The 26,236-nt window shown below is 46.3% G+C and overlaps 1 protein-coding gene across 1 annotated transcript in view; it reads left to right on the top strand.

The window, feature by feature from the left end:
• The window catches only part of COL22A1 (collagen type XXII alpha 1 chain), a 513,833-nt gene that overhangs the window by 382,678 nt on the left and 104,919 nt on the right, over positions 1 to 26,236 (top strand). Inside the window, exons 38-41 of the mRNA XM_040355007.1 lie at positions 6,092 to 6,196; positions 9,132 to 9,176; positions 20,405 to 20,482; positions 23,504 to 23,539. Coding sequence (XP_040210941.1) covers positions 6,092 to 6,196; positions 9,132 to 9,176; positions 20,405 to 20,482; positions 23,504 to 23,539 — 264 coding nt within the window. The remainder of the gene's footprint in view (positions 1 to 6,091; positions 6,197 to 9,131; positions 9,177 to 20,404; positions 20,483 to 23,503; positions 23,540 to 26,236) is intronic.

Genomic DNA, 26,236 nt, shown 5'->3' with positions numbered 1-26,236 from the left:
ATTGTCTATTTTACGCTCAGTGGTCATACACTGATATCCAAGGTATAAGTGAGGTCTGATGACCATTTTGTACACCATAAAAGCTTTCTTGAAGATGTAGTCTGATCCTTCTCTGGGCTGTAGTGCTAACAGAATGAAAATTTAAAGGCCAAGGCCACCCACAAGGTGAAACTTTGCTTTGGTTATGTTCAGGCCCTAAAAGGGCACCCTTGGGCATCCCACCTAAGGTGGAAAATTGCAATTGATTGTCCAATCCTTTCTCTATTTCCTCTTTTTGCTCTCCCATGCCCCGTACACCTGTTCAGATTTTCCGTCGGAAAAACCTTGGATGTTTTTTCCAACTGAATTCCGCTCAAGCTTGGTTTGCATACACACAGTCACACAAACATTTTTGGAACTTTTGACCGTCAAGAACACGGTGACGTACAACCCGAGCCGAGAAAATGAAGTTCAATGCTTCCGAGCATGTGTCAAATTGTTTCCGAACATGCGTCAAAAATTTGCGTGTCTGAATTGCTACAGTCTGAATATTTTCCTGCTCTCAATCTTTTGTTGGCAGAAATTCTGACAGCAAAAGTCTGATGGAGCATACACACGGTCGGAATTTCCATCCAAAAGCTCACATGGGACTTTTGCTGTTGGAAAATCCAATAGTGTGTACGGGGCATTAGTCTTGCACCAGACAAGAAGGGCCTTTGATAGTCTGCCTGCCGGTTAACCGAACAGTACCAGGCTGGAAGCTTTTTATACATTTCCTGTCAAAAATGGTTAGATTTTTTTTCGAAGCTTCGTAGATTTCTTTTTCAGAATATTCTTTCCTGCCATCAGGAAAACAAATTTTGATCAGAGGCTTTAAAATTTCCATCCAGACCTGCTTTTCTAATGGAATTTAAGACATATTAAACAGATTTCATTACAATATGTCCTATTTTTCCCAAACGAAAACCACATTCACACCTGTAGCGCCCCCTTTACTTTCAGTAAGGGCACTACGCTAAAGTTAGTGGGAGAATGAGAGAGATAAGTTGCTCTCATTCTTAATTGTGTTAAATTTGGCTGTTGCCAAATCTGGATTGTTATGTGGGTCAGACTGCGTTCTAGGGATGCAGTACCATCCCTGGGCGGCAGGTGGCGCCAGAGAGGTCCAGGCGGAGTCGCTTCTTCTCAGCGGCCAGTTAGAGGAGTTTTCCCTCACGGGGGCATGCTGGGGAGGAGTATTTCTGTGGCCGAGGCCGTTGTTCTGGGTTCTTTGCGGGTTCCTGGTTCCAGGTGCGGCACCTACCTTTAGGTAGTGCGCACATCGTGGGCCCCACCACTATGGCCTACCCGGGCCTGGGGTCACGCGCTACGTGGAGTTCCAGACTCTGGGCCCTCCTGGCCTGGAGCGACTGATGCTGCCAAGGGGCTCCAGTGACTTACTGGGTCCCCCTTCTACTGAGGAGATCCCAGGCTGTATGCCGTTCGGTGGGGGATCGGCTTGAGGAGAACCCGGAGGCAGGTTATCCAAAAGGGCTTGAACGAACCATCGGGGATCTGGTGACCGGAACATTGACAGGTACATTTGCACTGTCAACCGGTGACCCTAGCACAATTTACTGTGAGGATTAGCTCAACCATTTAGCTCATCCAAGTTCTAGGCGTGTGGTAGAGGCCCCACAAGAGCCAGGTCTGTGGCAGAGGCCTGTTCCTCCAAGCAACCTTAAAGTGGCACTTTGGCTGCCAGGCCTGTGGCAGAGGTCTGTCCGGAGGCACTTCACCCACTCTGGCTGGAGTGGCGACGAACTGTACTGTTACTGAGAGCAGGATTGCTTTCCTTCTATCCAAGTTCCTTTACTTCATCAACCTTTTCTGTCTACCTCAAGTTGATGTTGGTCGTGTTGGGCCAAGAAATAAAGCATTCAGAAAACCTTATCTACGAACTGGACATTTGCTTATTGCCCTACTCACTACCTTCACCCCTAGACAACACATAGAGGTAACTTAATACGCCGATCCCAAATCAATCAGCGGCTCCTGAGGGGGTAGCGCTACACACCTAAAATTGTATTTGTTTAGGAAATATTTTCCAACCTCCAAATTTTGACATCACTGGGGCAGATTCAGGTAGCTTTTACGGCGGCCGTAATTTGAAATCTGCGCCGGCGTATCGTTACGCCGATTCTCAAAGGCAGATACGCTTAAAAAATAGGCTTCCTCCGCCGACGTAACTTGAATGCGGCGGCGTATAATTGTGTGAAATATTATGTTGACCGCTAGGGGCGCTTCCGTTGTTTTCGGCGTAGAATATGCAAATTACCTAGTTATGTCGATTCACGAACGTACGTGCGCCCGGTGGTAGTTTTTTACGTCGTTTGCGTAAGGCTTTTTCGGCGTAACGTTGCTCCTGCTATTAGGAGGCGCAGCCAATGTTAAGTATGGACGTCATTCCCGCTTCGAAATTTGAATTTTTTACATTGTTTGCGTAAGTCGTTCGCGAATAGGGCTGGACGTAATTTACGTTCACGTCGAAACCAGTACGTCGTTGCGGCGTACTTGAGAGCAATGCACACTGGGATATGTACACGGACGGCGCATGCGCCGTTAGTAAAACACGTCAATCACGTCAGGTCATCACACATTAGCATAAAACACGCCCCCCCTTCCACATTTGAATTACGCGGGCTTACGCCGGCCCCATTTGCGCTACGCCGCCGCAACTTACGGAGCAAGTGCTTTGGGAATACTGCACTTGCTCCTGTAAGTTGCGTCGGTGTAGCGTAAATACACTACGCTGCGCCGCCGTAACTAGGCGCGCAGGTACCTGAATCTGCCCCACTATGGTTGAAAACAAGTGTCAGTTTAACCTCACTATCCATTAGAAAATTCAGAGAATGTTTCCCGAAAACTCTATTTTTTTAATTAAATTCTACTGGTGTATGGCTTTACACAAAATTATTTACACAGAATTATATCTGCATTTGCAGCTTTGTTTTCTTAGACCAGAACAATTAGCACCCAGAGCCTTCCCAGCGGGTAGTAGCTACAGATTATCAAAATTTTGATTTTTTATTTCCTTGGATATTTATGGCATGATTTCACCATTTGGGAAAAATGTTTTGAAGTCAGTGGAGAAAACAAAATTTTGATTTGGGCTTTAAATAGCTCTTGAAGGTTAATGAAGAAAATTTTAACTCTCTTGGACCTGTTCATGTGCCATAAAAGACTGTCATTAGCCACAGAAAGAAATGATATACAAAATAAATAAATAAATAAACAGTGTATAAATAGCTAAACAATACACAAAATTAAAGAACAAACTCTATGAACAAAAATGGAGAAAAAGAGCAAATTTGGGGTTTTCTAAGCAAATTTTTACTTAATGAGCTAAATTAGAATTTATATTAGATTTGGTCGATGACAAATCCCATCTTGTTATATTTACATTAACTACAAGCTACAACTATATTCCGTTTTATAGTTCTACATTGATGTATCTCTAAATGGTACTTTATGTTCTCGGCCTATGCAAAAGAAGGGGACTATTGAAAATGAATAAAGCAAAGAATATATAAATAAAATAAAATATGAGGAAAGGTTGGGCGCACTGAACTTATTCTCTCTGGAGAAGAGACGCCTGAGAGGAGATATGATTTCAATTTACAAATACCGTACTGGTGACCCCACAATAGGGATACAACTTTTTTACGGAAGGGAGTTTAACAAGACACGTGGCCACTCATTATTAGAAGAAAATAGGTTTAACCTTAAACTACGTAGAGGGTTCTGTACTGTAAGAGCAGCAAGGATGTGGAATTCCCTTCCACAGGCGGTGGTCTCAGTGGGGGGAGGGCATTGATGGTTTCAAGAAACTATTAGATAAGCACCTGAATTACCACAACATACAGGGATATACAATGTAATACTGACATATAATCACACACAGAGGTTGGAGTTGATGGACTTGTGTCTTTTTTTCAACCTCACCTACTATGTAACTATGTAACTATATAGGTTCCCATCTGGGGACCTTGAAGCAGCTTTAGCACAAGCAGAGGTAGACTAAAGCCTCGTACACACGATCAGTCCATCCGATGAAAACGGTCTGATGGACCGTTTTCATCGGTTAACCGATGAAGCTGACTGATGGTCCGTCGCGCCCACACACCATCGGTTAAATAACCGATCGGGTCAGAACGCGGTGATGTAAAACACGACGACGTGCTGAAAAAAATGAAGTTCAATGCTTCCAAGCATGCGTCGACTTGATTCTGAGCATGCATGGATTTTTAACCGATGGTTGTGCCTACTAACGATCGGTTTTGACCTATCAGTTAGGAATCCATCGGTTAAATTTAAAGCAAGTTGGCTTTTTTTTAACCGATGGTTAAATAACCTATGGGGCCCACACACAATCGGTTTTGACCGATGAAAACGGTCCATCCGACCCTTGTCCTCTGGTTAACCTATCGTGTGTTAGAGGCCTAAAACAGTCTATAGGTTCATGGCTGGGGACCATGAAGCAGATTTACCACAAGTAGAGAATCCTGTGGCAGGGTAGGTCCATAGGATCCATCCCTTGTAGTCGAGCATACAGTCCATGAGAGGCTCCAGGGCCAAGTACATCCTTGAAGCTCACAGATCCATTCCCTTTCAGGGAAGAAGACAATCTCACCAGGGCCCCATTAAACAGCCTCCCAGCCACAATTTGGGCACACCTCACTCGGGGATTGGCTAGGCCCTGCTGAATATTCAGGCTGGATATTTGAACTCTCCCTCCCTAAGCTCTAGAAACTTCTTCCTTGGCAGCTGGAAGCAATCCAACTCTCAGTCTGTGAAACCCTGAACCAACCAAAGCAAATGATCACTGCTACCTTGACTACAGAAGTAAAGAAAATGTTCCTAGCAACCTAACTAGGAGGGTGGTACACTTGAATGGCGGTTCCGCCTGCCCAGTGTGATGGGGGTATAATTCTTGCCATGGCTACGAAGCAGGTACAGCATATTTCGACCTCCAGCCACTGCCTCTGCAGCAACGGGGGAGCGTTTGAGAGGGGCAGCAAAAACACGACTCAACTGTTGGGTTTTATTGTTCCCCCAACCACAAGCGCAAACAAGCCCTAAATAAGAAAATGCAGCTAAGGATTTGCAATCTGCAATACACTGTATTACATTTTTGTCCTTGGGTTTGGATACATTTTAACAATGCAAGAATAGCCAGAAATATGCTCTCGTTGGAAATACAAATACAGCATACTTTCCTTTTAAGGTACAAAAACAGTAGACAGTGAATCATCTGTATGCGGATCCCTTTCCCTGTTCCATTCCTCCTCAATTTCTTTAGGAGAAACAGAATTGATAGAAGAGAAGGAGAAGACACCTGGGTGCTTCAGTTCAAACAAAACGCAAAAGAGTCATTTCTGACCCGTGGAACATCTAATATCACACTTCATAGTAGAGAGGAAAAAAATGGTACAGATAATATGTTGTAGAATGAAATACAAGGATTAAAGGAATTGTAAATTAAATTTATTTTTCACCTTAATGCAATCTATGCATTAAGGTGAAAAAACATTGTATAACGCCCCCCCCGAGCACCCGTTATACTTACTTGACCCCTCGAAAGTCCCGCGTGGTCACAAGATCCTCTTCGCCGCTCAGCCTGGCCTCTGATTGGCTAGAGCGGATGGGATTTAGAGCAGCGCAGCCATTGGCTGGCGCTGCTGTCAATCACATCCAGTGACGCGGCGCGCCGAGGGGCGGGGCTGAGTGATTCAGTGAGCGGCTATGGCCGCTCGCTGTATCACGGGAGCGCGCCCGCAATTAGTGACCACCATGCGAGCTCTCGCATGACTGTAGTTACCAATTCCGAGACAGCCGCCGAGGGACCCCAGAAGACGTGGATCGGGGCCACTCTGTGAAAAACGAACTGCACAGTGGAGGTAAGTATGACATGTTTGTTATTTTAAACGAAAACATTTTTTTCCTGTACAAACGCTTTAAAGAGATTCTACCATTTCATTGTCTCTGTGAGCCCACAATAGAGTCAGAAGAAGACTATGGGTCAGCTGTCAAAGAATGGAATGTTAACGTGAAAAAAAAATCTGTTTTTCAGGGTGAGGCGGGCCGAGACGGAAAAGTCGGACCTCCGGGCCCTCAGGGGCAAGCCGGACTTGCTGGTTTGCCGGGATTACCAGGAAAAGGCAAAGATGGTGAACGGGTGAGTTAAAGCATCGTATACTGGACATACAAAAAATAGTGTAGCAATCGTAGGATGTAGACTTTACAATACACCATAGGGCCAGAAGTTTGTGAGCAGCCCCCCAATTATTAAGTTCTCATGTTTCCAGTGAAGGGAGTTGTTAATGTTACACCGTACAAAGACATTGGGCTAGATTCAGATAGGTTAGCGGATCTTTAGATCCGCGTAACCTATCTGATTTACGTTACGCCGCCGCAATTTTTTGAGGCAAGTGCTTTATTCAGTATCGTAAATCCCCCGGCGGAATTCAAATTCCGCGGCTAGGAGGCATGTACAATTTAAATCAGGCGCGTGCCCACGCCGATCGAACAGCGCATGCGCCGTCTGCAAATTTTCCCAGCGTGCATTGCTCCAAATGACGTCGCAAGGACGTCATTGGTTTCGACGTTAATGTAAATTACGTCCGGCCGTATTCGCGAACGACTGACGCAAACAACGTAAAAAATTCAAAACTCGGCGCGGGAGCGACGGCCATACTTAACATAGGATACGCCGCACTTACCCCTCCTATAGCAGGGGTAACTTTCCTCCGGAAAAAGCCGAACGCAAACGACGTAAAAAAAAAGCGCCGGGCGGTCGTTCGTTTCTGAATTGGCGTAAATGCTCATTTGCATATCCGACGCGTAAAAGATATGGAAGCGCCACCTAGCGGCCGGCCTGGAATTGCAGCCTAAGATCCGACGGTGTAAGTCACTTACACCTGTCGGATCATAGGCATATATATGCGTAACCTGATTCTATGAATCAGGCGCATAGATACGACGGCCGGACTCTGAGATACGACGGCGTATCAGGAGATACGCCGTCGTATCTTCTTTCTGAATCCGGCCCATTTTAAACAATTGAGCACTTCCAACCTTGTGGTATCAATTTGGGGAAGGCCTTTGTCTGTTCCAGCAGGACTGCCTTCTTTACACAAAGACAGCTTCATAAACATGCAGTGCAATCAGTATCTAGATTGAAATACAGTGGAACCTCAGATTACGAACATAATCCGTTCCAGGAGAATGCTCGTAATCCAAAGTACTCGCATATCAAAGTGAGTTTCCCCATTGAAGTCAATAGAAACGAAAAAAATTTGTGCATTTCCAACACCCCCGCCTTTGCCTTACTGCACAGCGCTTTGGCCTGAATCCTGTTCGTTTTGCGAGACAACACTCGCAAACCGAGTTAGGATTTTAGGAAATACAGTACTCGTATTGCGAAAACGCTTGTTAACCGCGTTACTCGCAATCCAAGGTTCTACTGTATTTTGAAGGCATGTTGATCTTCAGTTTACCAATAGCTACATTATAAATGCTCTAAAGCCACGTACACACAACCATTTTTAATGTCCTAGAAAAAATGACGTTTTTTTTTACGTGATTCTTGTCAAACCTGCCTTGCATACACACGATCTTGAAAAAAAAATGCTTGAGCAAAGCGCGGTGACGTACAACACGTACAACGGCACTATAAAGAGGAAGTTCCATTCAGATGATGCCACCCTTTGGGCTGCTTTTGCTGATTTCCTGTTAGTAAAAGTTTGGTGAGAGACGATTCGCGATTTTCAGTCTTTGTGCTTTTCAGTCTGTTACAGCGTGACGAATGTGATATCTCCATTACAAATGATAGTTTTACCAGAACGAACGCTCCCGTCTCATAACTTGCTTCTGAGCATGTGCGTTTTTTCACGTCGTTAAAGCCTTGTTCTTCCTCTTATTCTTTCTCTCCCTTTTTCTTTATTCCTCCCCCTCTTTTGCTCTGCCTTCCATATATGGGATGCGTGGTAGTGCTGGTGTGGGGTGGGATCTGTGGCAGTGCTCGGGGGAGTTCTGATCAGCACTTAGGTGCTCTTGATCCAGGTCATCTAATGATCTGAGAACTGTAGTGGGGACTTTTAATGGCAACTAAAATCACAGGTAGTGTTACTCACTGTGTCTCCAGCTTCACGGTGTCTCCAACTCTGTGGTGTCTCGCAGCAGTGACACCGATGCCAAAATCAGAAGATAGGGTCTCCTTCAGCCCCTCCCACTTTACATTACTCGCCAGTCAGCTGACCTCTAGTCTCTGCCCCCTAGCCATGTTGTGAACTGAATGGGCAGCTTTAAAGATTCTGAGTGGGCAGCCATGGGATCCAGGAACAGCCCAGCTGGGCGGCCACAGGCTCAAGGAACAGCCCAGCTGGGCATCCACGAAAAGGCTGGGAGAGCAGTGAGAGCTTCAGGAACAGCCCAGGATTTGGTGACCCCTGGCAAATCGTCATTCGACCCCCGTGGGGGTCCCGACCCCAAGTTGAGAATGACTGTTTTAGATGATGAAGGGGCATGCTCTCCCACAGACACACTCCAAAAACTTGTGTAAAGCCTTACCAGAAGAATGGAGGCTCTTATAGCTCCAAGGAATGAAGAGCAACCATGGTATGGGAATGGGATGTCCAATAAACTCCTACCGGTGTCATGGTCAGGTGTCCACAAGCCATTTAGTGTACTTATTACTCACAGCAAAAACGTATAAATAAAAGTAAAATAAATCCTCATACGCTTAAATGTCCATATCTCAAATATCGACATGTGAGACCTTTGGATAAAGAAGTCTCTCTGTTCATTCACTTCAAAGCCTCTTTATAAATAGGCCTCTACTTGCCTATAATTGACATCTAGAGATTTCAGCTTTGGCCTTTTTTGTCGGGCAGTCTTCTACTAGATAAATAAACAAAACATAAATAAAAAGGACAAATAAATCAATTTAGGTTGAAGATATTATTCTGGAGAGTGACATTTTCCTTCTAACAGTTGACGTTTCTGCCTGAAACGGCCAGTGAACCTGAACAATAGAAACAGCTACAGCAATTTTTATATCTTTAATGAACGTGCGCCATTGTCACCCAGTTCCTTTTTTTTTTTTTTTGTAGGGTGAACGAGGATTTCCTGGGCCCCATGGACAATCTGGTTCGAAAGTAAGTAATAAAATATTCCGCTGTGAATTATCAAATACCTGTAGGCTTATTTTTAGTGGGACTTCAGCCAAAAAAAGCAAACACGTTATTGAAACAACGGCACTATTTTATTAGAATACGTAGATTTTGGTATCCAAATTTTCTGCTTTTTGGTACCTGCATAAGTATGTGTTTTTCTGCACCAATGAATCCGCCCTCCAAAAAAAGGTAAGTATGGAGTTAAAGTGATACCAAAGTCTCAGATTTTTTTTCTTTAAGAATAACAAACATATTCTACTTACATGCTTTGTGAAGTGTTTTTGCACAGAGCAACCCAGATCCTCCTCTTCTCGGGTCCCTCGCTGATGCTCCTGGCCCCTCCCTTCTGCTGAGTGCCCCCATAGCAAGAAGCTTGCTATGGGGGCACCCGAGCCGAGCCACTGCTCTGTGTGTCCATTCAGACACAGAGCCGTGGTTCGACCCCGGCCCTTCTCTCTCCTCATTCTCTCACTGACTTTGACTGACAGCAGCAGGAGCCAATGGCGATGCACTGCCATCTCAGCCATTGAGGAGGGAGAGTCCCAGGCTTCTGAGATTGTCCTGCAACATCGCTGGACTGAGATGAGCTCAGGTAAGTATTTGGGGGGCTGCTGTACACTGAGGATTTTTTACCTTAAAGCGGAGGTTCACCCTAAATTTCAAGTTTGGTTGAATTAAAACAATAGCCATCGATAATACCTAAACCGTTTTTTTTTTTTTTTAATCGGCGTCTTTACCTTGTTTATCTAGCATTTTCTCTCCCGTCAATAAATGTTTCCCCACGGGAGTGGGCGTGTATTCGATTTTCCCCGGACCAGCGCAAAGTCTCCTGGGAGTGAGTGAGGAGAATCCCAGGAGACGCGCTTTGCTGTAATCCCGCGATATCTCGCAGGTCACGTGACTCGGCAAGCGGGTCATGTGACGTGGGCGGCGACGAATTCTCCATTGTTCACAACGGGGCATGACCTACGCCGGCCGTTGTGATGGCAACAGTGCAGTGTTGACGGCGATGCTCGCCGTCGACACTGCACATGCGCGGGATAGAGCGGTGAATGTTGGGACATTAGCATTCACTGTATCCCGGAAGGACAAGCTGCTGAGCTTCACAGTGCCCACAGTAAAGGTGGAAACGTCCATCTCGGGATTTTAAAACATATCCTTTTCGGGAGAAATGAAATGCTGCGGGCTGAAAGACTGGGAGACACGAGTGCTTATTTGAACCAGGTAAGAGCGGCAGAAACATTAAAAAACTAAAACCCGCGGAACCCCCGCTTTAATGCATAGATTGCATCTATCTACTCGATGCAATATCATCTTTTTTATTTTACTAAAAGTTGGGTATTATATTGTTTTTTTAGGTGCTAAAAATGTATTTTCAAGTGTAATCATTTTATCCCCTACTTTCATAAAATATATAGAAAAAAATTGCTGATTTTAACATTTGCGTGAAAATTGTAAAAATTGCTCCGGACAACAAGTGGTTAACTACTGTCAGATCAGCGGATTAGCACTCGGCGGATCACCAAGCACAGCAGACTTTTTTCTATGTTACACTAATTTCTCGCTGGGGGGTGGGGGGGGGGGTGGTTACATTGGTGGCTGTGGGTGACACAGCTCATTGTCTTCCAACATGTCTGACGCAGGATTTCCTAATGAACGATGCCTTTTTAGGATGCAAATGGCAGCAAGATGCTCATTCGCATTATGAATGCTAAAATCAGAAACCGTGTAAGACGAATTGGAGGAGGTGAAATGGATCAGTCAGTGCAAAACATTAATAGGTTTAATATATGCCGAACGTCTACAGAATGATTCATTTTCCTGACAGAACAAAGGGAGAGACGAGCACAAACTCTCGTAATTAGCGTTGCGTACATTGTGTTCATTTTTCTACGTAATTACTCCCCTGGAGCATTCGTTAAAACAGTCTTTAGTTCCAAGGCTGCCATAACTAGCCAAGCATTTGTTCTGACCTGGGTATATATCGCCCTGGACATGTCTGAAGATAAAGATTGTTAGAACATAGGTACCCGGAAGTGTATCAAATAAAGGAGACAAGAGGGCGCCATCTGAGTGTGGCAGGAGACAATTGGTAACTCACAGTTAAAGCTCTTGCTCATTAACAAAGTGGACCTCTGGTGAGAAAAAACTTAGCACAGTAGGGTACCACAGTCCAAGCAGGAATACACTAGGCTTGTCAGCTGGCTGTACATGTAGAACTGAGGAGACATAGAGGACGCCAGAATAAACAGGTAAAAATGTCGCTCTGAGTCAAGGTCCTGTCTGCAGTATGCTTGTGCACAGGAGATGTGGATGTTGGGGCTTGGGTCCTCTGCTGATGGCACTGTGCTTCCCTTAAAGTTGTAGTTCCAGTGTCCACCAGTGGGTGTCTCCCAGCAGATCCCCGTAATCAGTCTCCACCTGATGCTGGCTGCTGAGAGACACCCACTGGTGGACACTGGAGAAAACAAAGCAAAATACTGGAGCATGGCGTATCAGCAGAAAAGGGACTAAGGGCCATATCCACAAAAGAGATACTCCGGCGTAAGCCGTCGTATCTCTGGTTCTAACTTTGGAACTGATCCTCAGAAGCAGTTTTCCTAAGTTAGGCAGAAGATCCGACATCTGTAAGGGACTTACACTGCCGGATCTTAGGATGCAGTACCGCATCCGCCACTGGGGGCATTTCGAGTCGAAATGCCTCTGTTAGTATGCAAATTAGCACTTAGGGCGATCCTCAAAGCTTTTGTACCTAGTTTTTACGCCGTAAGTGTTAGTTTGCCTGGTGTAAAACTAGGGCTGCTTTTACAAAGTGTAAAGTTAGTCACACCTTGTAAAGGCCCATTCAAGCGACGGCATTTGGTATGCATTCCCGAGGGAGAACTCCATGCCAATTTTCAATGAAAAAAACGGCATGGGTTCCCCCTCAGGAGCATACCAGGCCCTTAGGTCTGTTATGGGTTGTAAGGAGACCCCCCTCCGCCGCAAAATTGACGTAGGGGGTCCCCCTACAATCCATACCAGACCCGTATCCAAAGCACGCTACCCGGCCAGCCAGGAAGGGAGTGGGGACGAGCGAGCGCCCCCCCCCCTCCTGAGCCGTGCCAGGCCGCATGCCCTCAACATGGGGGGGTTGGGTGCTCTGGGGCAGGGGGGCGCACTGCGGGCCCCCCCACCCCAGAGCACCCTGTCCCCATGTTGATGAGGACAGGACCTCTTCCCGACAACCCTTGCCATTGGTTGTCGGGGTCTGCGGGCGGAGGCTTATCGGAATCTGGGAGTCCCCTTTAATAAGGGGGCCCCCAGATACCGGCCCCCCACCCTAAGTGAATGGATATGGGGTACATCGTACCCCTATCCATTCACCTGTAGGCAAAAAGTAAAAGTTAATAAACACACAACACAAGGCTTTTTAAAATATTTTATTATTCTGCTCCGGACGCCCCCCCTGTCTTCGTTATTAGCTCAATTACCAGGGGGGGCTTCTTCTTCCACTCTCCGGGGGTCTTCTCCGCTCTCCGGGGGTGTTCCGCTCTCCGGGGGGGGCTTCTCCGGACTCCGGGGGGCTTCTTCCATCTTCTCCCCTCTTCCGCTCTTGACTCGGCGAACCCCGGTTCTTCTGCAGCTGTCCGGTGCCTTCTTCTTCAGCGCTGGCTGCCTGCTATGTTTGTGTGTTAGCTCGATTTCAAACAGGCAGCCGGCGCGGTCTTCTGTGGCGTCAGGGTCTTCTGGTCTTCTGTTCTTCCGATGTTGCCTCGTCGCCGGTTGTCGCTGTAATGATGGAAGCGCGCCTTGCATCACATTTATATAGGCATCGCCGTCCCATCATGCTCCGGTAGGTACCCACGTGGTGGGTGCCTACCCACGTGCACCCACCACGTGGGTACCTACCGGAGCATGATGGGACGGTGATGCCTATATAAATGTGATGCAAGGCGCGCTTCCATCATTACAGCGACAAGAGGCGACGAGGCAACATAGGAAGAACAGAAGACCAGAAGACCCTGACATCACAGAAGACCGCGCCGGCTGCCTGTTTGAAATCGAGCTAACACACAAACATAGCAGGCAGCCAGCGCTGAAGAAGAAGGCACCGGACAGCTGCAGAAGAACCGGGGTTCGCCGAGTCAAGAGCGGAAGAGGGGAGAAGATGGAAGAAGCCCCCCGGGAGTCCGGAGAAGCCCCCCCCGGAGAGCGGAACACCCCCGGAGAGCGGAGAAGACCCCCGGAGAGTGGAAGAAGAAGCCCCCCCTGGTAATTGAGCTAATAACGAAGACAGGGGGGGCGTCCGGAGCAGAATAATAAAATATTTTAAAAAGCCTTGTGTTGTGTGTTTATTAACTTTTACTTTTTGCCTACAGGTGAATGGATAGGGGTACGATGTACCCCATATCCATTCACTTAGGGTGGGGGGCCGGTATCTGGGGGCCCCCTTATTAAAGGGGACTCCCAGATTCCGATAAGCCTCCGCCCGCAGACCCCGACAACCAATGGCAAGGGTTGTCGGGAAGAGGTCCTGTCCTCATCAACATGGGGACAGGGTGCTCTGGGGTGGGGGGGCCCGCAGTGCGCCCCCCTGCCCCAGAGCACCCAACCCCCCCATGTTGAGGGCATGCGGCCTGGCACGGCTCAGGAGGGGGGGGGGCGCTCGCTCGTCCCCACTCCCTTCCTGGCTGGCCGGGTAGCGTGCTTTGGATACGGGTCTGGTATGGATTGTAGGGGGACCCCCTACGTCAATTTTGCGGCGGAGGGGGGTCTCCTTACAACCCATACCAGACCTAAGGGCCTGGTATGCTCCTGAGGGGGAACCCATGCCGTTTTTTTCATTGAAAATTGGCATGGAGTTCTCCCTCAGGAATGCATGCCGAGCGACGCTGTCATTTTTTTTTAACATTATTTGTTTTCCCGGCGCGTCTTTTTTTCACCCGTCGTAACTTTAGTGTCCCGTCGCAATCCACAAAGCCGCCCGGCGTCAATTACGTTCGCGCGATGCACGTCGGGAAAATGACGTCACGCGCATGCGCAGTACGGCCGGCGCGGGAGCGCGCCTCATTTAAATTGTAAACGCCCCCCGGAGAGGAGGAACGCCTTACGACGGCGGCACTTAACTTACACTGCTTGAAATTTTTACGTAAGTGCTTTGAGGATCAGGCACTTAGGTAAAAACTTTAAGTCAGTGTAACTTAACTGCTGAAAGTTAAGTTACGCCGCCTGGCTGAGGATTTGGCCCTAAGTACCTGCCCAGCAGCCAGCAGATCCCATTAATCAGTCTCCACCTGATGCTGGTTGCTGGGAGGGTACTTAGTCCCTTTTCTGCTGATACACCTTGCCCCAGTATTTTGCTTTGCTTGCTCCAGTGTCCATTTCCGAAATGTTCGATATTCCAAAATTTTGAATTTCCGAAATTCAAATTTCCGAAATCTCAAACTTTTAAATTTCCGGATTTTGGAAATTTTTAATTTTTCGGAATTTCAAAATTTAGGAAATTGGAAATTCGGAAAATCTAAATTTCGGAAATTCGAAATTTTGGAAATACAAACAATCGTAAATTTAAAAATTCGGAAACTCTGAAATTTCGGAATTAACGAAATTAACTAAACACAGGAGATGTGGATGTTGGGGCTTGGGTCCTCTGCTGATGGCACTGTGCTTCCCTGGCACTGTGCTTCCAGAAAAGTAACCACATGACTTCAGAAAAGGAGTGGGGGTGGGAATTAAAAAAAAATGCCTGTCTCAGGTTAGTGCATAAATATGTAAATAACCTGTCACTCACAGCAAGGGGGAAGAACGGACAAAAGTTTTCTCCTGTTTGTCCGTTTATCTCACTGAAAAAAGAAGAGGATTGCTCAGAGCAGGATTAACTTGTTGTGGCAAGACTGGGCATAGATGATAGGAAATCTTATACTCAACACTGTGACAGAAAAAAAAAATTGTCGGGTTTACATCCACTTTAAGGACCGAGCCACTTTCTGAGATTTGGTGTTTACAAGTTAAAAAAAAATGTTTTGCTAGAAAATTACTTAGAACCCCAAACATTATCCATTTTTGTTTTCTAACACCCTCGAGAATAAAATAATGGTGGTTGCAGTACTTTATGTCACACTGTATTTGCGCAGCGGTCTTACAAGCGCACTTTTTTTGGAAAAATACCCTTTTTAAATAAAAAATAATAAGACAACAGTAAAGTTAGCCCAATTTTTTTTTTATATTGTGAAAGATAATGGCCCAGATTCACAGAGAGCAAGGCGCACATTACGCCGCCGTAGAGTAACCACCGTACGCTACGCCAATGCAGCGCAGAGAGGCAAGCATTGCATTCAGCAAGCCAATGCTCCCAACGCTGCGCCACCGTGGCGTGGGTTTCGAAGGTGTACGCCGGCGTAGGTGGAAATGGGCGTGACCCGTGCAAATGAGGCGTGACCCCATGCAAATGATGGGCCGAGCGACAGACAGGTACGTGTTACGAACTGCGCAGTGCATTTTATATACAACTATATAGATCAGACCAAAATGAGGGACAAATGAGGAGGAAAGAGGGACAGAGGGACTTTGTTCCAAATCATGGACAGTCCCTCAAAATTAGGAACAGTTGGTAGCTTTGAGCAATAGGAGGACATGGAGAAGGGAGGGAGGGGAGTGTAATTTACCACTGTGTATACGCCCTCATGCTTTACTCTATAGTTACATGGGCTGCACAGATAAGAAAAAGGAGGAAATAAAGAACTAGACATGTATAATTCATTTTGTTCCAAATTCGTTTTTTTTTTTTTGAGAAATTAGACAAATTTGTTAATTCGGAAACATCCGAATGAATAAAAACCTGTTTAACAAATTTTTCGGAATATTCAAAAATTCATGCATTTGTAAATTAGAAAAATTGGAAATTCATAAATTTGTAAATTCTAGAAATCTGAAATAATAAATAACTATTAAATTATAGGTGTTGGCATTTCCTTTAAAATTTGGCTGTTAGTGAACGTAACGAATACAAATTTATCCAAAGTTACAGATTATCCAAAATAACAAATGTTGTATCTAAACAAATGGAACATAATGAATTAATAATTTTAATTTTTTTTTATTAATATTATTAATTTGTCAAGTTCCATTTGTATAGAGGCCGCATTCATTATTTCCGATAATTTGTATCTTTGGATACATTTTCATTCGTTACGTTTGCGAACAGCCACATTTGAGAGGAAATTCCAATACCTATAATTGAATAGTTAGTTATTATTAGTTAGTTACCGTATATACTCGAGTATAAGCCGAGCACCTAATTTTACCACAAAAAACTGGGAAAACGTATTGACTCGAGTATAAGCCTAGGGTGAGAATGCAGCAGCTACTGTAAGTGGAAAAGAGGGTCAACAATGCCCATCTGCACGCCTCACTGTGCCATACCTCACTGTGCCCATTGCAACCTCACTGTGCCATACCTCATTGTGCCCATTTCAACCTCACTGTGCCATACCTCACTGTAACCATTGCAGTCTCACTGTGCCATACCTCACTGTGCTCATTGCAGTCTCACTGTGCCATACCTCACTGTGCCCACTGCAGTCTCACTGTGCCATACCTCCCTGTGCCCATTGCAGTCTCGCTGTGCCATACCTCACTGTGCCCACTGCAGTCCCACTGTGCCATACCTCACTGTGCCCATTGCAACCTCACTGTGCCATACCTCACTGTGCCCATTGCAGTCTCACTGTCCCATACGGTACTCACTGTGTCCATTGCAGTCTCACTGTGCCCGAGTACCTGAATTCTTGACAGGCGTCCATTTTTCAAAAGTCGTGGCTTCCTCCTGGCGTTCCGTTCCGTGATAGGCATTGGACATTGTGTTCTGCCTATTACGGAGGTCCTCTCATCCTCGGACAGTTTCCCAGCAGACACTGTGTTCAGTGTTCCGCCAATCACAGACATTCTTTCATCCTCGGACAACAGGACGTCTGTGATTGGTGGAACACTGAACACAGTGTCTGCTGAGAAACTGTCCAAAGATGAGAGGACCTCCGTGATAGGCGGAACACAGTGTCAAATGACTATCACGGAACGGAACGCCAGGAGGAAGCCACGACGTTTAAAAAAAATGGACGCCCGTCAAGAATTCAGGTACTGACTTGAGTATAAGCCGAGGGGGGTATTTTCAGCCCTAAAAAAAGGGCTGAAAAACTTGGCTTATACTCGAGTATATACGGTATTCTTTCGAATTTTAGTTCTTTAGAATTTCTTTATTGTGAAAATGACAGTTGCAGTTTGGGAGTTAACCACAGGGGGTGCTGTAGGAGTTAGGGTTCACCTAGTGTGTGTTTACAACAGTAGGGGGGTGTGGCTGTAGGACTGATGTCATCGATCGAGTCTCCCTTATAAAAAGGATCACTCGATCGATACGCCGCCACAGTGAAGCACGGGGAAGCCGTGTTTACACACGGCTCTCCCCGTTCTACAGCCTCGGGGAGCGATCGCGACGAAGTGGCTATAAACGAATAGCCGCGCCGTCGTCCCGGATCGCTCCCTGAGGGGATCCGCCCGCCGCACGCAGCGGGGGGGGTCCCGATCGGACCCCCCCACCCGCTAGAAGGCGGGGACGTATATATACGCCCATCTGCCTGTCCGTGCCATTTTGCGGACGTATATAGTCGTGCGGCGGGCGTTAAGGGGTTAAAGCAAGATCTGGAAGACCAAGAAAAATATCAGACAGAAAAGCTTGCAGGATTGTGAGAAAAGCAATTCAAAACCCACGTTTGACTGCACGATTCCTCCAGAAAGATCTGGCAGACACTGGAGTTGTGGTACACTATTCCACTATACAGAGATACTTGTACAAGATATCAACTCTGCAGGGTGCCCAAACTTTTGCAGACGCCATTTTTTTGTTTTCTGTAATTTTGAAAGTGTAAATGATGGAAATAAAATTTAACTTTTTTTGACATATTATAAGAATGTCTTATCTGTAATTTGATGCCTTTTGGAGATTTTTCCATCTTTCCTTGGCTTCTTTATGCACATTAATACACATTTTTACCTAGGGTGCCCAAACTTTCGATCCCCACTGTAGCATGTAATGGGAGTTTTTCATAGCCTGGGTATAATGAAACTTTAATATAACATATTGGAACATCACAAAGTAACTATTTCTAGACTCTTGTCCAAGTATTACATTACCCATGACATTCAAATCAAATTTTTTTTTTGATCTTCTAGAATAGAAACTGGGGAAGTGACTTTCTAGTTTGCCGTTTTCGAGAAATAGCACATTTGGGGATATGGAGAATAGATTTGGATAAAGTCAAGTGGCTTTTGAGTACATTATTGAAAATGAAGATGTATTTTAATGTGGTAGTTAATTTTTGCAGACGTCTCAGAGCCCAAATTAGGTATCACTATTCCCTTTCGCTTTCCCTCTAATGAAAATGCTAACCTTAATTTTCTGTCCCGAAGGATTTATGTACGGGCATGATGTCAAGTTCACATAAAGGCACTTAGCTTCAAGAGCTTGTTGTCTCACTTCTTTTACAAACTAAAACAGCAGCAGCAGGAGACGGAGCTCTAAGGAAGGAATATCGGCCTCATAAATTGGGGCGGTGGGGACACAATCCGATGAAAAGCACATTAACCGCTTGCTGACCACTGCATAACTATTTACGGCCGAGAGCTCCGTGAGTGTGACCGCAGGTCCTGCGGACTCTATGTCCGTCGGTGTCCCGTGATCGTGTAAACAAGGCATCTCCCTGTTCTGCCTAGTAGGGAGTTTCACTCGAACATTGGCTGTTCGCTGTTCGGCGAGTAGCGAACAATTTGGGGTTTTCGCAGCAAATTCAAAAGTCGCGGAACACCCTTTAAAAGTCTATGGGAGAAATCAAAAGTGCTAATTTTAAAGGTTAATATGCAAATTATTGTCATAAAAAGTGTTTGGGGACCCGGATCCTGCCCCAGGGGAGATGTATCAATGCAAAAAAAGTTTTAAAAAACAACCATTTTTTTCGGGAGCAGTGATTTTAATAATGCTTAAAATGAAACAATAAAAGTGAAATATTCCTTTAAATTTCGTACCTGGGGGGTGTCTATAGTATGCCTGTAAAGTATTGCATGTTTCCCGTGTTTAGAAAAGTCCCTGCACAAAATGACATTTATAAAAGAAAAAAAAGTAATTTAAAACGAAATAAAACTAAATAATGAATTGTCGGGTCCCGGCAATAAAGATAAAAGTCATTGAAAAAAACTACATGGGTTCCCCCCAGCCTATTACCAGGCCCTTTGGGTCTGGTATGAATATTGAGGGGAACCCCGAACCAAAAAAAAATGCGTGGGGGTTCCCCCCCAAATTCCATTACCAGGCCCTTCAGGTCTGGTATGGATATTAAGGGGAACCTTGTGCCAAATAAAAAAAAGGCATGGGGTCCCTCTCAAAATCCATACCAGACCCTTCAGGTCTGGCATGGATTTTAAGGGGAACTCTGCGCAAAAAAAAATACATACCAGACCCCTATCCGAGCACGCAACCTGGCAGGCCGCAGGAAAAGAGGGAGAACAAGAGAGCGTACCAGGCCACATGCCCTTAACATGGGGATTGTGGGGGTCTGCGGGTGGGGGGCTTATTGGAATCTGGAATCCCCCTTTAAAAAAAAGGGGACCCCCAGATGCCCCCTCCCCATGTGAATTGATAACAAGGTACATTGTACCCCTGCCATTTCACCCAAAAAAGTGACAAAAAGGTAAAAAAAAAACACACACACAGCTTGGGGCAAGTCCTTTAATTAAATAAATAAATACAAATTCCAGCGCTGTAATCCTTCTACGACATGGACCCGCTGGCATGAACGATACAGCCTCCATAGGAGGCGCCCAGCCGAATGATGCGCGACCTGGCTGACAGCACTTAAATAACCAAGGGCGAGGCCAACCGGTGATGTGGAGGGGTGACCCCGCCCTCCCCTCTGCCGCAATGGGTGTTTTCTATGGAGGCTGTATCATTCATGGCGGCGAGTCCGTGTCGTAGAAGGATTACAGCGCTGGATTTTTTTTTATTTTTTTTTTATTAAAGGACTGTGAGTCGTTTTTTTTTTTTTTTACCTTTGTCACTTTTTTGGGTGAAATGGTAGGGGTACCAGATACCTACAGACCCCCACAACCACCGGGTCAAGCTCCTGTTTGTATTCATTGGTTCACTGTTTAGTTATATTGATGTGTGTTTTTTTTTTTCATAGGGGGATCGAGGATCTCCAGGTCTCCCTGGCCAACCTGGAGCCCGCGGACCTCCAGGAATAGGCATTGATGGCATTCCGGTAAGTCATATAATGCAGAATTTTATGTAGTTCGTAACTTTTTGAATCAATATACTCTGGGTGTCTGTTAGGAAAAAATAAAAAATAAACATTCAGCACATCTCTGCAATGCATGCATGATTCCCCATGATTTTTCTTCTTAAGAAAAATACTTTAATCCTGCCAGAAAGATCTCAACTTCCTGAGCTTTTTGCCTCTTTTACACTGAAGACACAAGTTGTGTTATCAGCACTGCCCAGTTCTCCTGTGAACTACAGATGGCAACCGTCATGGACTTTGGGCTGCAAGAGAAACATTGCCTGGAGAACTGCCTGGGAGGAGGACCTTGTCCTCATCAACCTGGGAGCTCCACAACTACCAGGGGGAGGAGGCCCTTGTCCTCATCAACATGGGAGCCCCACAACTACCAGGGGGAGGAGGCCTTTTTCCTCATAAACATGGGATACCCACAACTACCAGGGGAGGAGGCCCTTGTCCTCATCAACATGGGAGCCCCACAACTACCAGGGGGAGGAGGCCTTTTTCCTCATCAACATGGGATCCCCACAACTACCAGGGGAGGAGGCCCTTGTCCTCATCAACATGGGAGCTCCACAACTTCCAGGGGGAGGAGGCCTTTGTCCTCATCAACATGGGAGCCCCACAACTACCAGGGGGAGGAGGCCCTTGTTCTCATCAACATGGGAGCTCCACAACTACCAGGGGGAGGAGGCCTTTGTCCTCATCAACATAGGAGCCCCACAACTACCAGGGGGAGGAGGCCCTTGTCCTCATCAACATGGGAGCCCCACAACTACCAGGGGGAGGAGGCCTTTTTTCTCATCAACATGGGATCCCCACAACTACCAGGGGAGGAGGCCCTTGTCCTCATCAACATGGGAGCTCCACAACTACCAGGGGGAGGAGGCCTTTGTCCTCATCAACATGGGAGCCCCACAACTACCAGGGGGAGGAGGCCCTTGTCCTCATCAACATGGGAGCTCCACAACTACCAGGGGGAGGAGGCCTTTGTCCTCATCAACATAGGAGCCCCACAACTACCAGGGGGAGGAGGCCTTTTACCTCATAAACATGGGATACCCACAACTACCAGGGGAGGAGGCCCTTGTCCTCATCAACATGGGAGCCCCACAACTACCAGGGGGAGGAGACCTTTTTCCTCATCAACATGGGATCCCCACAACTAGCAGGGGGAGGAGGCCCTTGTCCTCATCAACATGGGATCCCCACAACTACCAGGGGGAGGAAGCCCTTGTCCTCATCAACATGGGATCCCCACAACTACCAGGTGGAGGAGGCCCCTTGTCCTCATCAACATGGGAGCCACACAACTTCCAGGGGGAGGAGGCCCTTGTTCTCATCAACATGGGAGCCCTACAACTACCAGGGGGAGGAGGCTCTTGTCCTCATCAACATGGGAGCCCCACAACTACCAGGGGGGAGGAGGCCCTTGTCCTCCACCCCCTTTGCCCTGCCCACGTATACCCCACCTTTTTAATGAAGCGCCCATCAAATGCAGCCCACCAGCACCTATCAAATGCAGCCTCACCAGCACCCATTAAATGCAGCCTCACCAGCGCCCATCAATGCAGCATTCCAGTGCCCACCAATGCAGCTTCACCAGCGCCAATTAAAGGGAGCCTCAACAGCGCCCATCAATGCAGCCTCCCCAGTTCCCATCAATGCAGCCTCCCCAATGCCCATCAATGCAGCCTCCCCAGTGCCCATCAATGCAGCCTCCCCAGCGCCCATCAATGCAGCCTCACCAGCACCCATCAATGCAGCCTCACCAGCACCCATCAATGCAGCCTTCCAGTGCCCACCAATGCAGCCTCACCAGCGCTCATTAAGGCAGCCTCAACAGCGCCCATTAATGCAGCCTCCCCAGTACCCATCAATGCAGCCTAGCAGTGTCCATCAATTGGATTGGATTGGAATAAATGCTTATAGAGCGCCGAATGCTAATTGTGAAACTTGCGCCTAAGCGCTTACCAACAAGCTGGGGGTATCCAGTTCCCAGGAGCAAAGAGAAGAGACTAGGACATCTAATGAATGTTTGCTTGCTTCCATTCATTTGGGAGTCGGGACACAGACACGGTCCTCTGCCGCTGCTGCACCTCTGACGCTATGTGCGAACGGAGCATCTGCTGATGCTGAGACTTAGTTGCTTGCTGCAGAGAGAAGAGTAGAAACACCAGTGGCTGGGCTCCCTAGGCAACAGGGCACCCTAGTTGGTTGCCTAGTTTGCCTAGGGGTAGCACCGGCCCTGACTGGATGAAAGAAAACCAGAAGGAAATTCAGACTGGTTAGATGAAGATGATGGAGCTCAGGCCAAAAATAATACTCTAATGCCGCGTACACACAATCGGAATTTCCGACAAATGTTCGATGTGAGCTTTTGGTCGGATATTCCGTGTGTATGCTCCATCAGACATTTGCTGTCGGAATTTCCAAAAACAAATGTTTGAGAGCTGGTTCTCAATTTTTCCGACAACAAAAGTTCTTGTCAGAAATTCCGAACATCTGTATGCAATTCCGACGCACAAAAATCCTACGCATGCTCAGAATCAATTTGACGCATGCTCGGCATCATTGAACTTTATTTTTCTTGGGTCGTTGCAGTGTTATACATCACCGCGTTCTTGGCGTTCGGAAATTTCCGACAACATTTGTGTGACCGTCCAAGACAAGTTTGAGCCAACATTCCGTCAGAAAAAAATCCACGGTTTTGTTGTCGGCATGTCCGATCATGTGTACGCGGCATTAGGATCTCATTATGATACTCCACATAGCAGCACCTTTCCTTACTTACATATAGCAGTAGGGTGACCATGTCCATGGAACTTATACAGTATGTTCTTCTTGTAGTTGAAATGTTTCCTCCACATCATTGGGTTTTCTTCCACATAGATTATTGGTTTCACTCAAAACGGATATTGGCTTTTGGTGAACTGACTGCATTGCTTTTGGTCTATGTACCACTTTGCTGAGAAATTTGCAACCACTTTTTATCTATTGCAGGGCCTGACTGGACCTTCCGGAGAAAAGGGGGAACAGGTATTTATTGAAAAAAAAAGAAGAAGAATTCATGGACTAATCCTAAACTTTAAGCCTTTTACTAACAATGTAATATGTAGATCAACCTCAAACTAACAAACCAACTACTTGTAACAACCTCAAAGTGTGAAAAAACTATTTGCCAATTGTAACGGTCACCACCGTTTACGATATTCTCATCCCATTGCCCCACGACAGCTTATCCGACAGTCCGACAGACATCAGACACGATCCATCCCATTTCCCAGAATAACGAGACAAGCTCTGTTACTGGTTTCAAAATGTATGAATGAATCTTTAATGGTACACTCTCAGCTTTTTATGCAGTTACAGGCATGTTACAGTTAATCACAGGGACAAAGACACACTCCACCCACAAATCACACAATGGGGGGCTAACGAGTCTCCAATACACATCCCTCAGACTTTTCAGCACCGGTCTGACATAATTAACATGACCTAATTACTACACCTGAGAAGTCAGACGTTATGACTCTCACCTGTTATTCACAAAACACATTCCTTTACTAAACATAATTAACATGCTAATTCCCTACCCCTGAAAGGAGACATCTGACCTTTCAGACTTAAAGCGGGGGTTCACCCTAAAAAAAAATATTTATTCTACCATGCCATCCAGCATACTAGTCAGCTCCTAGTCTGTGCGCAGGCGCCGTATATCGCCGTGAAGAGCCGAGTCCTACTCCGGCTATTTTCGGGAAGCGTGACGCGCCATAGCCGGCCGTCAATCATGTTCCCCTCTGCATAGGAACGCCCATTCCCCGCGGGGAGTCTGAAACTTAACTACGGGATTAAACTGTGAGTGCGGCGCAAAAATAAAAAATGAAGGCATACTGTAGCTCACGCTAGTATGCTGGATTTCATGTTTTTTAGGGTGAACCACCGCTTTAATCAGTACAATAAACACAACACAGTATTAGCATCACACAATGGACAATGGAATGTCTTTTAGGAGCCTATTGACCTGTTGTGGGTCAGCATGAAATCACCTGTAATATGTCCAGATCTCCTACAATACATGATTTATCAGTCACCCTATGCCCAAAAGGGGCACAGGGTGACCCTAGACCCAAGAGTCATTAGTGACGCTGGCACAGGAGTACCCCCCATCCTTCAAAAGTCTCTGGGTGTCACGGGTCATTCTGTTACACCAATCCCTTCCCAAAATCAGTTGAATTTTCATAGGGTGTCATCTCACATATGATTCTAAAGGCTGTCACATTTATAAATTGACACCCATTCAAATTTGCAGACTGCATGTAAAAGGCACAACATCAGCGCTGAACTATCCTCAAGTATGACCCCCAATAAAGGGCTGTCTTAATGAATGGGCACACTTGGGCACTGCCCAGGGGCCCCAGGTGCATGGGGGGCCCATGATCAGGGCATGGAAAAGGTGGGGGGGGGGCGGATGTTGTGTACTCTTCTTTGACAGGAGTAGCTGCAATGTCACTCCTGTCAGAAGGAGCACATGGCTGGCTTCTGCTTGAGAGAGGATTCAGCTTTCTCCTGTAGGGGGCGGAAGAGAGCAGGCACTGAGACTGAGAACTCACCTCAGTCTCAGCATGTGAGAGAGGAAGAAGGAGCTGCCTTCATTGTAGGTGGGAACAGCATGTGTGATCTGTGAGTACAAGGGGGGGCACAACTCTGATGTATGGGGACCCTGTGATGGGGGAACCTGATGTATGGGGACACCTGATGTACTGTAAATGGGCACAGTGATAGGGAAACATAATGTAAGGGGGTACTGATGCAGACTCGTAGGGCCCCAGCAAATTACTTTGACTATGGGCCCATGATGCTATTAAGATGACACTTCCCAAATGGTAAGTATGGGCATGATGCGCTGAAAAAAGTACTGCATCCAGTACTTTTTTTTTCAATGTAGCGCAGTGCAAGGCAATCCACTGCCCTGCACGGCATGTCCGGCAGATGAACCTTAGGAAACATCTGTGTGACATCTCAATAAAGTTTGTTTAAAAACTAAGTGCGTCATCACTTAGTGCAGGGGTGCCCGACCAGTGGCCCGCGGAACCCTCTGATGTGGCCCGAGACCTACTGCTCTGGGATGGAATAGAATACTGTTATTAAAGGTCAGTTTATTACTAAAATCACATTGTATATACGGGCATATCTGATCTGCAGTGGTTACTGGGCTGCTTTCAAACTGATACGCAGATGCAGAGAAGTTTACCTGCGGGGTACCTGCACTGAGCCATAGACTTCTGTTACCAGGGCTGCCATCAGGGGGGTACAGGCAGTACACCTGTAAGGGGCCCGGAGGCCCCCAGGGCCCCAGATGGCAACCCCCCTCTTTATTTATTTTTTATAAAAAATATATATATATTTTTAATATATTTGTATTATTTTTTTTATTAAAGGGACAATTTTTTTTTCTTTTAGAGGTCCGGAGGTTCCCAGGGGCCCGGAGGCCCTCAAGGCCCCGGATGGCAACCCCCCCTTTTTTTTATTAATTTTTATTAAAGGGCCCAGAGGTTTATTTGTTTAAATTTTTATTAAAGGGCCCAGAGGTCCTGGATGGCAACTCCCTTTTTTTTGTAATTTCTTTTTATAAAAAAAAAAAAAATTAAAGGGCCCCAGATGACAACCCCCCTTTTTAAAAATAAATAAATATATATTTTTTATTTATTTTTTTCTTTTTATTAAAGGGTCCAG

The sequence above is a fragment of the Rana temporaria genome, chromosome 5 (assembly GCF_905171775.1).
Source record: "Rana temporaria chromosome 5, aRanTem1.1, whole genome shotgun sequence".
Lineage (NCBI taxonomy): Eukaryota > Metazoa > Chordata > Amphibia > Anura > Ranidae > Rana > Rana temporaria.
This window is presented reverse-complemented; position numbering and strand designations above follow the sequence as displayed.